The sequence below is a fragment of the Tachypleus tridentatus genome, chromosome 11 (genome assembly GCF_004210375.1).
Source record: "Tachypleus tridentatus isolate NWPU-2018 chromosome 11, ASM421037v1, whole genome shotgun sequence".
NCBI lineage: Eukaryota > Metazoa > Arthropoda > Merostomata > Xiphosura > Limulidae > Tachypleus > Tachypleus tridentatus.
Genome location: NC_134835.1, coordinates 98049879 through 98062534, shown reverse-complemented (window position 1 = coordinate 98062534; position 12656 = coordinate 98049879). Strand labels below are relative to the sequence as shown.

General features: G+C 30.1%; 1 protein-coding gene across 2 annotated transcripts in view; it reads right to left on the bottom strand.

Annotated features, from left to right (window-relative positions):
• LOC143232870 (BAI1-associated protein 3-like) overlaps positions 1-12656 on the bottom strand; it is a 181077-nt gene that overhangs the window by 27281 nt on the left and 141140 nt on the right. For both annotated transcript variants that reach the window (XM_076468859.1, XM_076468860.1), the window contains 5 exons: positions 11776-11899; positions 6034-6105; positions 4510-4584; positions 2887-2976; positions 693-908 (listed from right to left, as the gene is read on the bottom strand). In XM_076468859.1, the coding sequence (XP_076324974.1) occupies positions 693-908; positions 2887-2976; positions 4510-4584; positions 6034-6105; positions 11776-11899 (577 nt within the window). The remainder of the gene's footprint in view (positions 1-692; positions 909-2886; positions 2977-4509; positions 4585-6033; positions 6106-11775; positions 11900-12656) is intronic.

Below are 12656 nucleotides of genomic sequence, written 5' to 3'. Positions count from 1 at the left end.
ACAAGGTACTATTATAGCAGATGCCATTTTTTTAGCTGACAATATAAGTGTAAAAACGTTAATAAAGTAACTATAAATATCTATTACACTTATAAAGTAACAAATATACATTAATTATTACTCGAATTATTATTCCGATCATTCTTAATGAAGCAAGTACATATACGCAATGAAAAACCAAAAGCTATGTTTTTTTTCGACTCAATGAAGATATAGCATAACAGTTTTGGGGGGTTTTACGACATAATTGGGTTCATTCGTCTGGGTCTCATTTGTCCTTTTTCCTGTCGGCGGCCTGTATGTTAGTCTTATAGGGAAATTATTGAAAAATTTAACAGAAAACAATACGCATGGAAACATAAGGAGATAACGAAAACCAATTAGTCGAAATATTTGAATATAAAACAGTATATGTTAGAAGTTTGTACGAAATATTTTATACGGTTTACTTGGGAAGAACATGATAATAAATATATTATTACAATAATAATTGTATGGTCAAACATTATTATGCAATGAATGGCAAATAAATGCGCAAAATATTGTCTACATAATTCAAACCATTTTCTGATGTAGAAATTATTATAGGGGGTACGATGCAACGTACTGTTATTTTCAAATTCCTTCTAACTTTGAGGAATTCAAGTTGATCGGTCAATTTATTAGCGGTTGAAGATTAGTGAGATAAATACCTTCTCAGCAACAACATTAGCGATGTTTTGTATCTTAGCGAAGACGTCTTCCTCAGCATTGTGAAGCAGGTTGTTCGCAGCAGTGCGGCACTGACTGACCGTTTTGTCTCCTTCTCTTTGTGCTATCATGATCAAGATTTGTTCTATTTCAAGATCTTCAAACAATGGTTTAAGAGCTTTTCTAACGTGTTGTATGTTGTTGATTGCGATACAAAGCTGTGAATAAAAGTGAAATGCATAAAAATAAACGTCACTCAAGTGTCTTATACAAAAATCGTTTTGAGTAAATAACGATACATTATAAAACTTCTTTCTTTACCTTTATTTATGTTTTTGTTAAGTTAACCTTCAACAGTACATGTTAAACGATTTTATTTAATTTCTGTAATGTTTTCAACTTGTTTTAAACGCAAGGAGTCGAGTATGTTATCCTTTATACAGATGTTAAAAGAACACATTACTATCACTTATTACAAATTGTACGAGTTACCGAATTTGTATGAAATCAATCAATAAAATACATGACGATCATTTAAACAATCCTAGCGTTACAGCCGAGTAATACATATTAATTAAAATTATTCTTACTTTTACCGAAGCTTACAGGTAGAAAATTATTCAAACAACATGCAACAAACGGATAGCTGTTTAAAATATGACAAAGTTCTAAATTGATTGAGAAAATACGTGATGCAAATTGTGTTTCAACATGACGAACAGTGACACACTTTTCAAAACTCCTGTAACCAATCTTTTTCTAAAGAAAAAACAAACACAAAATTTAATTAAAATTAAAAGTACAGAAATATTAGTTTTATTTCGTCACATAAAGGGGAGTCAATTGAACTTTAGAATTTTTTAGAATTCAACATAAAACCCAACGTTGAAATGGCAGAAGATTTAACGATGTCTAGAATATAAACAGCAACAAAACTATGAGAAAAGTGACATCTTTTATCAAATAAAAGTAAGATGCCTAGGCAACATCGTAAACAAGACAGTATTTTACAATATGTACTGCAAATAAAGAAACAAACAGAGACTTCGTCTTGGAAAAAAATACAACGATCAAATTTATATGCTTACTTTTAAACACTCGGAAGATGAAAAGATTTATCAAAAAAGTCGAAATTTTACCGGTAGAAAAAACATGGTGTAACCCTAGATGATTAAAATAAAACTATAACTCCTCTATTATTCTTTCACCAGAGGAATGGAATGATGAATACAATACAAATACTTTATTCCTTTACATTTGCTACATTTTTGTTATCTGCTGTGTCTACCGTGTAGAACCAAACCCAAATTTTATAGTTAAAAGTACGTTGACGTATGACTGTTTAAAGCAATCCAGTTGGGTTTATTGGTTCTACTGGTTTTACGAAACGAAATTTAAAAACCACAAAATTAAAAAAAAAAGACCTTTAAGACTTTTTCACTAACATCGGAATAGTTTGTTTATGTAATGAAATAACATTAATTACTTCCATAAAATTATTCATTATATTTTGTGTAATTAGTTATTAATAAAAAATAACTTCATTTCATAATAAAATATCATAGCTTAAGAACAGTCTAAGAAGTTTTGCTACAGAGGTAACCCAGAGATGTATTATTGCAGTACTAGCGAATTTAAGGTAAGTCAAAAAGAATCAAACACTCTTAAACATAATAATGTGGTGATTTGTTCGTATGATTCATTTACAAAAGTTCTTTAACCTAACATTACTTATGACTTCCTGAAGTAAATCAATACAACGTCTTGCGGCCTCATTAAAGATGTAATAAAACGTTCGTGCCGTTATAATCTTTAACTTTGATGAAAACTAAATCTACTCTCTTATCAACATGGTGAGGTTACATTATTATTTTTATAATGGTGTTATTAATTGATTCTGTTCAATATATTCATATATCCTTTCAACTACTTTCTGGATAAATTTCCTGAGTAACAAAAAATGTATATCCCATTTATTTATGGGTTTTTAAGTTACATTTTTGATGAAATAAAATTTAAAATGTTACAAAACATCCCAAACTAAAAAGACGTAATTTGTTTATATATTGCACTATGATATAGGTGTGGAAAACGTAGTATACATATTAAAACTTAATTGAACAACAGATTATCATCTTGTTAATGATATAACCGTATAAACGTTCTATTAGAAATAACACATACTTAAACAAGTACCTGTTCTCTGATGTCTTCATCGTAGCGTCCGGAATCTCCCATATTCTGGTAGCATAGATTAGCGTAAAATGTTGCTCCACTACAAATTACCTGCATAATTAAGTAAGTAATATTTTTTAACCACAAAACAATAACTCACTGGAATTCTCGTAGTTAAAAAACAAGGAAACTATGTTTAATTATTGAATAATTAGTTCGTTTCAACAAAAATATTTTAGCTCATTAAAAACGAAATGACAACAAATTTTATATATTTCGTATGACATAAAGTAATTTGTATAATGGCATTATTATCATTTATATTAATGGACAACAATAGTGTTTGAACTTTTTATCTTTAGGCTTAAAAATTAGTTGCATATGTGATTTACGATTTGAATATTGAAAAGGTAAGAATTGCTTAAATTGATATTTTTTATGGTTTATATATATCAAATGTTTGTTTTTCTAACTTATCTAAAAATAATTTGTTAATTTTCAATATTTGAGCCAAAAAGATGATTTGTATGAAGTGTTGGCACAAAACAAATACGTGCTGATCCACGAGATAAACAGTTGTATTTTAACAATAAATATAATATTATTAAATGTAAAGGAAGGTAACTTCAAACTTAAATGTACGAGAAAATCTATTAGTTGTGATGCATGAAACGCCTATCTGTAAATATGTATATATACAACTTTGCAGTTTCGGAAACAGCATGTACTGAAAATTAATGATTGACTTATGTTACACACATGTACATATTTATATAGTAAAATTTAAGTTGTTGTCTTTTAGTTTTATTAGGCCTTTCGAATTTTCTTTCTAAATTTTGAAGCCCTTGTTTTTGCATTGATTCTTCTTTCTTGTTAACTTGCTATATATAGGGCGTGAAAAGCAGTCTGATGGTTGAAGCAAATATTCATGACTGAATTTAAGAAATTTTGAACAATATCTTGAGAAACAAACCTTTACACTTTTTCATTTCGAATGAACGTTTGATGTTGCTTAGCTTTTGGGCAGAAAGAATATAAAGGTATGTGTATATTTAAAAAACTACACCTAAATCCATGTATAGATCCATTTGGTTGACGGTCTCTATCTGTGGCTGTGCTGATAATAGCGAACATCGTTTGAAACAACATTTATCATTTATCATGTATAGACTCAACTCTTATAGTGTTTCCAGCAATTATTTTAGAAGCGTAGTTCCTGATCTATTTTCAACTTATTTTATAATTCTTAAATACTTCTGAGGTTATTTACAGCTAGCGCAGTTCTTCCAAAATCTTTCGCCTATGTTTCTTAAAAATAATTAGGCCTTGTATAGAACTTTCAAATGCTTTAATGAAGTTTTATTTTAATTCCACATTTATTAGGTTAAGCAGCTTAATGCAGAATACTCCAATGTTGTAATACAGTTTGTATTAAATCTAGACCAACGTTTTGCTGAAGTGTAAAGTTTTCTACTTACTTACAATTACATCATAAATTTTGCATTCTTTTTCCCTTTTTCGAAATATTGTACTCCGGCAACCCTTGTCCATGCTTGACCAAGAGACGACATAGTGAAATACTTTGTTTGAATTAAAAGGTAACATGAAAGATATTTAAACTATAAATAATTCATCTAAACTTACCTCGAGGATTTTTATGATAAACGGATAAGAAGAGAAAACATCTGGCCAGGAGAGCTGAAACCAAAACTCTTTGATCTGAAAATTAAGACCAGAGAAGTTGATGTAAACGTTTATAGATAATTCAACCAAGCTTTGTTTACGTACAACAACCAGTTTCTTGGAATTCCAAAAAGTTTTATTTTTGCTTCTTTTTACAAATATAACTATTTACTTATTAAAATTGCTCCAAATGCTATTAACAAAGTTTAATTACAAGACTGTTGAAATACCTGGAATGTTTATTTATGGCAAAAATAAACGGAGGCAATGTAAATTGATTTATTGATTACAACTAAAAATGTACTAATAGTTTGACTAAAATAAAAAAGTTTGTTTTTCTTACTATTATCTGAGCAATAAAGACCGTTTTAATTCCAGCTTGTTTACTATTACAATGATTATTCAGCTCGAATACTCATCGTCCAAAGCCTTTCTGCCATAGTACTTACAATATCTCTAAGCAGGTTAAGTCACTATAGAAATAATACCAATAATTTAATAACTTTGCTCACGTTTTTATTTTTGTAATGGAAGGGTCAGTCATGTCTAAATATAGTTTAGAAAATACGTATAAGTTTCTAAGCTATGCCGAGCAGATGGAGGATTTTGTAAATATAGATTAGAAAAGTTTACATTTACAAATGAAACCTGGCAAAATTACGTTAATGTTTTCCACGTCAGGAAGCGCAGTAATATTTAATGGAGAGTGATGCCTTGAGCAATCAAAGTTTCTGTCATATATTTATTGACAAAATTCCTTGGTATTTTACACTAAAGTAACTAAGTTTATCATAATATGTAACAATGATAATAATAGTGCAGTTATACCACACTGTCATTATATAAATATAAAAATATTTTTCAAATAAAACAACAATGAGACTTTGTGTTTTATTATGTAGTTAAGCTTCACAGTTTTAAGCACATGACTAATTACATTTTTAAACATATGAAAAAAACCATAAGATTCAAAATCTTCACTTATTTCTTTTCTTTGTGAGAAAAAGGGAAATTTAAATGATAAATATGAATCCATGATGTAAAGGCTATCACGATAATTTTTCTTTACATTAAATACTACTTAAGCCTAAATATGTAATTTTAACTAAATATTAGTAAATAATATTTTATTTTACCCATTTAATAAAAAAATAAGCAGACAATTAATTGCAGACCAAAATATTTGTAAGTAAAAGTTCATGAAGCTCGAGTGTGTGTGTGTTTCCTTTTAGCAAAGCCACATTGGGCTATCTGTTGAGCCCACCGAGGGGAATCGAACCCCTGATTGTAGAGTTGTAAATTCGGAGACATACCGCTGTTCTAGCGGGGGGCTCATGAAGCTCGAGAGTGCAGATCAAAACACTGTCTAAACGATTTTGAGAAATCTTAATATGCAAAGCAAACATCGCCAAAAATATCTATCTATCTTAGTGTGAAAGTTAAATATACAACGGTGAGCTTTAGGACGCTATCAGATAACTTTACCTGAGCAAAGCACGCGACAACGTCCACAGAAGAAGTACTGTTGTACTTCACTGAAGAATCCACACTTTGAATCTGAGTAAAATAAAATAAGTTCGACATTTTATATAATATGTTTAAATCTAATAAATGAAATGTTTATTAGCACAACAAACACGACGATTATTTAAAAATATCTTAAATATAATCATGATTTACTCTCTCCTTAGAAACAATAGAAAAAATTCCCCAAGTGTAACACACTTAAAGTTTATAACGCTAAAATCCGGATTTTAATACCCATGATACGAACAGCCCAGACAGCTTATTGTGTATTTTTGTGCTTACTCATAAACAAACAATAGCAAAAATACAAACAACTGGTAAGTTGTATGATTATATTTTAAATACATTTCCTAATACTCAATGAAGAACAGTACCATCAATAAAGAAGTCTTTCTACTATCATACAGGTCTTAACACTGGGTTACAAGGAATATCTGTCCTACTTCTATTTTACATACATTCAATAAAAATGTTTCTCGCAGGTGTTTTTAATAAGTTGTTTACATCAATAATTTTACTTATAATCTCATTGATTGCACTTTATTTGCCTCAAACCCTGGTTAAATGGTATTTATATTTAGTAATGTATAACAAAATAAAAGTCAAATTAAATTATGTATTTGTTAACATAACAAACAAAAGTTTAAGCTAAAAGATCACGATGGGATACATAATAATTTAAAGTTGACATGTTAGAAGGTTAAAGCAGTTTGTTTTTGTGCAAATGTATATTTAATTGTCGCAATGCATTAGTATCAGACCTATTTCATTTTTAAACACCACATTGTTAATCTAGTTTCTTAGTTACTAATGTTTAAAAATGTAATAGACCAAATACTATTGTTTCAGAACAGTTAAATATCTGTTTATTTTTCACTTGTAATATGATAACAAGTACCTACTACTGAAGCTGTGTTCTATATAGCAGTATATTACCACATAAAATTACAAGAGTGAGTTCTAAAAAACTGATATTAAATTGTCAATCGGAAGTTTTTCATCGCATTTGATGTTTTTGAGAGTTTTCTACACAGTTGATTGGGTTATACAAAAAACTTCACTCGACTACGGAAAAATTATGAGTAGAAATGACGTCAGATATTGTATACATTAAGCCTATTAAAAGCAGATTCGTTTTTGATGTATCTTAGTTGTTAATCATTATACAGAATTATTAATCCCAGAGAAAAATTCGAACCTGAAAACTTTAAAATAGCGTATAATAACTAGCTAAACTGTTAGTGGATTTTACTCAAGAGAGTGCTGCAACATTTACTATCTCAGGAGGAGCTCCGAGAGGATTTATTTTTCAAAGGTTTGAAAAAGTAACACTTCGGTTGTCTTTTAATGGATTTTACTCGAGAGTCGCAGGAAATTGTATTCGCACGTAGCAGCTCAGTCGCTACGGAAAGGATTAAACTAAGAGTAAATAAACATATGAACAGAAACAAATATATATATGTGGTATGCAGGAAAGCGCACAACCTTGTTTTTGTTTCTATGAGCTTTATCTTGTCATGACCACGAATTTCTTCACTGTTATTTTTATCCACATGAAAATTACGTAGCCTGATAATCTCAAAGTTTCAACATTTCTAAAGTTAACCTCGTTACAGCCGCGAATTTCTGCTCTAACGCGTGTTTAGTAATTTTGAGATCGTGATCGTTTTGGTGTGTTTAGGTATAGTAACATCATAACTTTGAACTTTACTCTCACGAGATTAAATACCATTTGTTAAACTGTTAAAACTGTAAACTTATCAAGCATGGTAATTACGAAATTATTTACTGATGAATTCCAAAATGGCACTAGAACAAGAAGTGTTAGTTTTGTAGTATTCAGAGTTCAATAAATAATCTACACGTAATAATGCGATAACAAGGGAAACAAAACAAATCTGATATTATTTTAATGATATAGAATATTTAGTGTTATTTTAACTCTAAACCAAAATATTAATTTTTCAGTTGCAATTTAATTTAATTTAGTCAGCTATCTCTAGAATCTCTTTACCAACTTATTTGATGTCAGTAAACACACGAATTGGAAAACTATTGTTGATAGTTCTTACCTTCTTGTTAAGTGCAGAGCATTTTGAGCGTTGACAAGAAAAATAGAAAATTAAAAGAAAAATAAGTGAATATCCTTCAACAGTATATTAAACTCTTAACAACATTGTAAATACTCTATTAGTATGACATTTCTTTAGAAAATCTTGACAAAATACGTGAAACTTATACCTCTTGGAACTTGTAAATCTAAACTTTGACCTGTATGTTACAGTGTAATTACACATAAAATCTATACATTCATGGTGTTGCCAGACGGTGGTAAGTTTTATAATCGATAAAAGTCCTATGGTACATTTTTGTGTTAAATGTACACAAATCGTGAGAAATTTTACAAATTTGTAAAATTCTCTCGTTTCTTTTATGATGAATACATAGTAATAAATTCACTTGTATACTATGACTGTTGTTTTAAGACGTCTCTCGGGAGTCACGGGATGACTTTACACTTCAATTTGTTGAATATTAAAATGTTGGACATATCTTTTCGAGACTAGTTTTCGTTTGTTAATTGCTAAATTTTTAAAGTTAAACACAGTATCCTCAAGTTTCCATACTAGTTAGAAGTAAATACAGTATGTACCAATAAAGTATCATTAATGAACAATTGCCAACCTTTAATGCTTCTAGTAGTATCACCTTATTATGTTTAGCTTCCAAGTGAGATACGAACAATTTCACATGTGATTCGGTAGGGAAGGTCGAACTATCACGATAGTCAGCAGTATGATAAACAGACATGAATACTTTGAAATAAGCTACAAGCATAATATTTTACTCATCTTGCTGCACAACATCTAACAAGGTGATTATAAAGATTTCTTTAATACCTCTGTATGTCATTTGGAGACTTAACGCTTCTGGTGTTTGGCTGTTAAGCTCCTCATGTGCTGGCAGATTTCACCTTACCACTTTAAATCATTTTTAGTGATTTATTTACTAAAATCAAAATATTTCACTAATTTATTACAAAAAATTGTTACTTTTATGAACGGTGTAACAACATCAAAACAGCTTATATTATTCTCTGGTTATAATTAATTTTACACACACATCAAAAAATATATCAACACTTGAACAATGAAAAGTAATGACCTAGATTACTTAAAACGGGCCCGGCAGGGCCAAGCGTGTTTAGGCGTGCGACTCGTAATCTGAGGGTCGCGGGTTCGCATCCCGGTTGCGCCAAACATGCTCGCTCTTTCAGCCGTGGGGGCGTTATAATGTGACGGTCAATCCCACTATTTGTTGGTAAAAGAGTAGCCCAAGAGTTGGCGGTGAGTGGTGATGACTAGCTGCTTTCCCTTTATGGTGTTTTACCATAAAGTAATAAGGAAATTTAACCATCAAAACACATAGAATTGCACCAACTGCATTCCTGAAATCCAAAATTTTAGGTTGGAGCGGATTCTCTCACCAGATACAATCTTTGTTTTCCACGACGAGTTAAGTCGCTCAAAGTGATTTGTAACCATTTCCTTTTTGTTCAAATAGCATGCGCTTTTTGAGCATAGGAAAGTTTGTTCAAATGTGGAAATTTTACGATGGCGGGATGGTAATAATGATCTCACTAGTCTTGGTAATACTGTGGATAACCTATCTGATGTCAGTCTGGTAACACTGTTCATTACCTATCTGATGTCAGTCTGGTAACACTGTGGATAACCTATCTGATGTCAGTCTGGTAACACTGTTCATTACCTATCTGATGTCAGTCTGGTAACACTGTTCATTACCTATCTGATGTCAGTCTGGTAACACTGTTCATTACCTATCTGATGTCAGTCTGGTAACACTGTTCATTACCTATCTGATGTCAGTCTGGTAACACTGTTCATTACCTATCTGATGTCAAAGATTTAAAAAAGTTCACAAAACATATATATCTGTAATAATTTAGAACTTGTAAAGAATATGTGGAAAATTAACTGATTAGAATACTGCATAGTGAAACACTCTTAATGTATAGTGTTCCGAACACCAGATAAAATCACAGATAACATTAATAATAAAGTAACAGATTTATTCTGAGATGTTTTGATGTTCACTAGTAATCTGTTTGTAAGCTTTAAGTAGAGAGATATTTTTTAATTCTTTTGCTGAATTTTGTCTGTGGCCAAGTTTTGGTTCCATTCAAAATGAATATCTGAAGAACACCAGTGTTTTTCAATTAATAGCAAACGTTATTTTCTGAATTCATGTACATTCTGGTGATGAATAAAATTATGTTTAGGTATTAACTCAGTCTTTACTGCCTGACGAAGGGTATCTATTTGAAACAGTACACAAATTCAAAACAGAAAAAGTTTCCATTTAGACGTGTCAGATTCTTCTTTATAATCTTTTATCCAATTCTTATTTTTACGTCTTGGGAACAACACTCATTCAAGCATGTTTTATACAACAATAATAAACAAATAAAAACACTGTGAATTTCGAGTTGATTAAATTAATGACAACAGAAAGTTGTTATTATTAGTTAGTATTGGGTGATAATTGAAAATGGAAAGGCTTTTGTTAAATAGAGTTTCTAATCTGTGGTTCCAGAGTCGAGAATGAAGCGGTTCTTATTCTCACTGTATAATGAATGCAAGACCCAGATGGATTAGTTAGTTTATATCCACTTCTAACTGAAATTCCCATGTGTCCATGTGCATGTATTTGATTTGATTTTATTAACATTATTATTATTGTTTTTTTTTAAATGCAGCATTTATAATTATATTTAAATATTTCTTTCATAACAATATTATAAAACATATGTATGCCGAACGTTTTATAATAATTCCGTTGTAGAGTTACTGTTTAAATCTGTTATTTCTGAAATTCTGTTTGTATAAAAAGACACTATTCTTTTAATAGCTAAGTTTGTTTTTGTAGTTAGAATACTGTGAATTAATATTCTGAGTTTTAACTAAGATGATAGAATTTAAAGCAATTCCGAAACGTCCGTAAATAAAGTTTTTTTTTTGGCGTTGCCATACTTATAATATTTATTTAAAAATCGTATTTCTAAAGAAAGTAATGTGGGATCCGAAACTCTGCAAATATAACTACGATAGTAAATAGAGTCCAATCTCAGTCACAACCTTTCAGAAAGTATTGAAACTAAGTAACTGTTCTTCAATAAAGAAATAGATATTTTTGTCAGTCAAATGAAAAAATTGTTTCCTCAAAATAACGCTGAGATATTGTAACAAAAAATCTAAGTTGCACTTATAAAAATTCAATAACACTGAGCTGTATTGTGAAAAAAAAAATGTTACACATTTTATTTGTAGTTTAAGTGTTATATTATTATATGGTCTAATTAAAGTAAATTATTTTTGTATTGTCGTGTACAATGATCTCATGTTTGTGAATCAGCAGTGCTAAGTAAAAGTTTTAACAATATACATATGTATATTATGGTAGAAGAAGAGACAGTTCGTTTGTTTTTAACTTTGTTAAAAGATTCTACGAAAAAACGAAATCAATAATGGATGAGAAAATCGAAAACCTATTGTTAATAGCTAGAACTGTTGCTTTTATCAGTTGAAAATAAACGAAGCCAGAAAAGTCTATATTAAATAATGCTCCACTGAGATTTCTTCTGACAGCAAAGAACGCGCCTAAGTAACTGATCTTCACCTTATCTAGTTCCAGTGCCTTCTTCACTCTTTCTTTGGCTTTCAGCTTAGCAATAGTAAGCCATAAGTTGATGTCGTCTGTGAACCATGTGTAATAATTGGATATAACGAGATGTTTATTCTCCCTGTGTGGATAAATAGATTAGTTATAAATTAAAATAAGTTACAGACTCAAAATAACATTATAAATATTAAAAGTTCTGATGATCCAAGATAAAAATTAAAATGTATCCTACACACACACACACATATATATATATATATCAATACATTCATATGCGTTATGAAATAAAAGGTTTGGACGTTTCTCATCATTATTTTCCGTTTTTGCAGCGTTTTCTACTTATATATCACGGATCAATGTCAATTATGTTATTAGTACACATCTGATATTTTCTATTTTAGTTCATCAGAGCTTATAAATGCAAAAAGGAAACTACGAAGATATATTACAGTTACTTGTATAGTGTAGTAACATGCTTTACTTAGAATCTTTAAGACTACAACAGTACAAACATTTTTAGGATGTTTGTAGTTACGACTACTGTAATGACATACTATACGTACGAAGAAGTGATTGTCTTTGCGTTACAGTTACTGCAATATTATATTTACACCTACGAGGACACAATGATCCTTGCGTTACAGTTACTGTAATATTATATTTACACTTACGAATAGATCCTCACAATTGTATCTATATTAACAGTAATCAGTCCATATAACGAAGTTAAGATTTTTGCATTTATATCTACTACAGAGATATTCCACATGTACGAAGAGATGAAAGTCCATACACATACATTGGTTGTAGCGGCCCACTACTACAAGTAGAGAGGTATGAGGATCCTGTTGTTTTATTTACTGTGGCCATATTAGGAT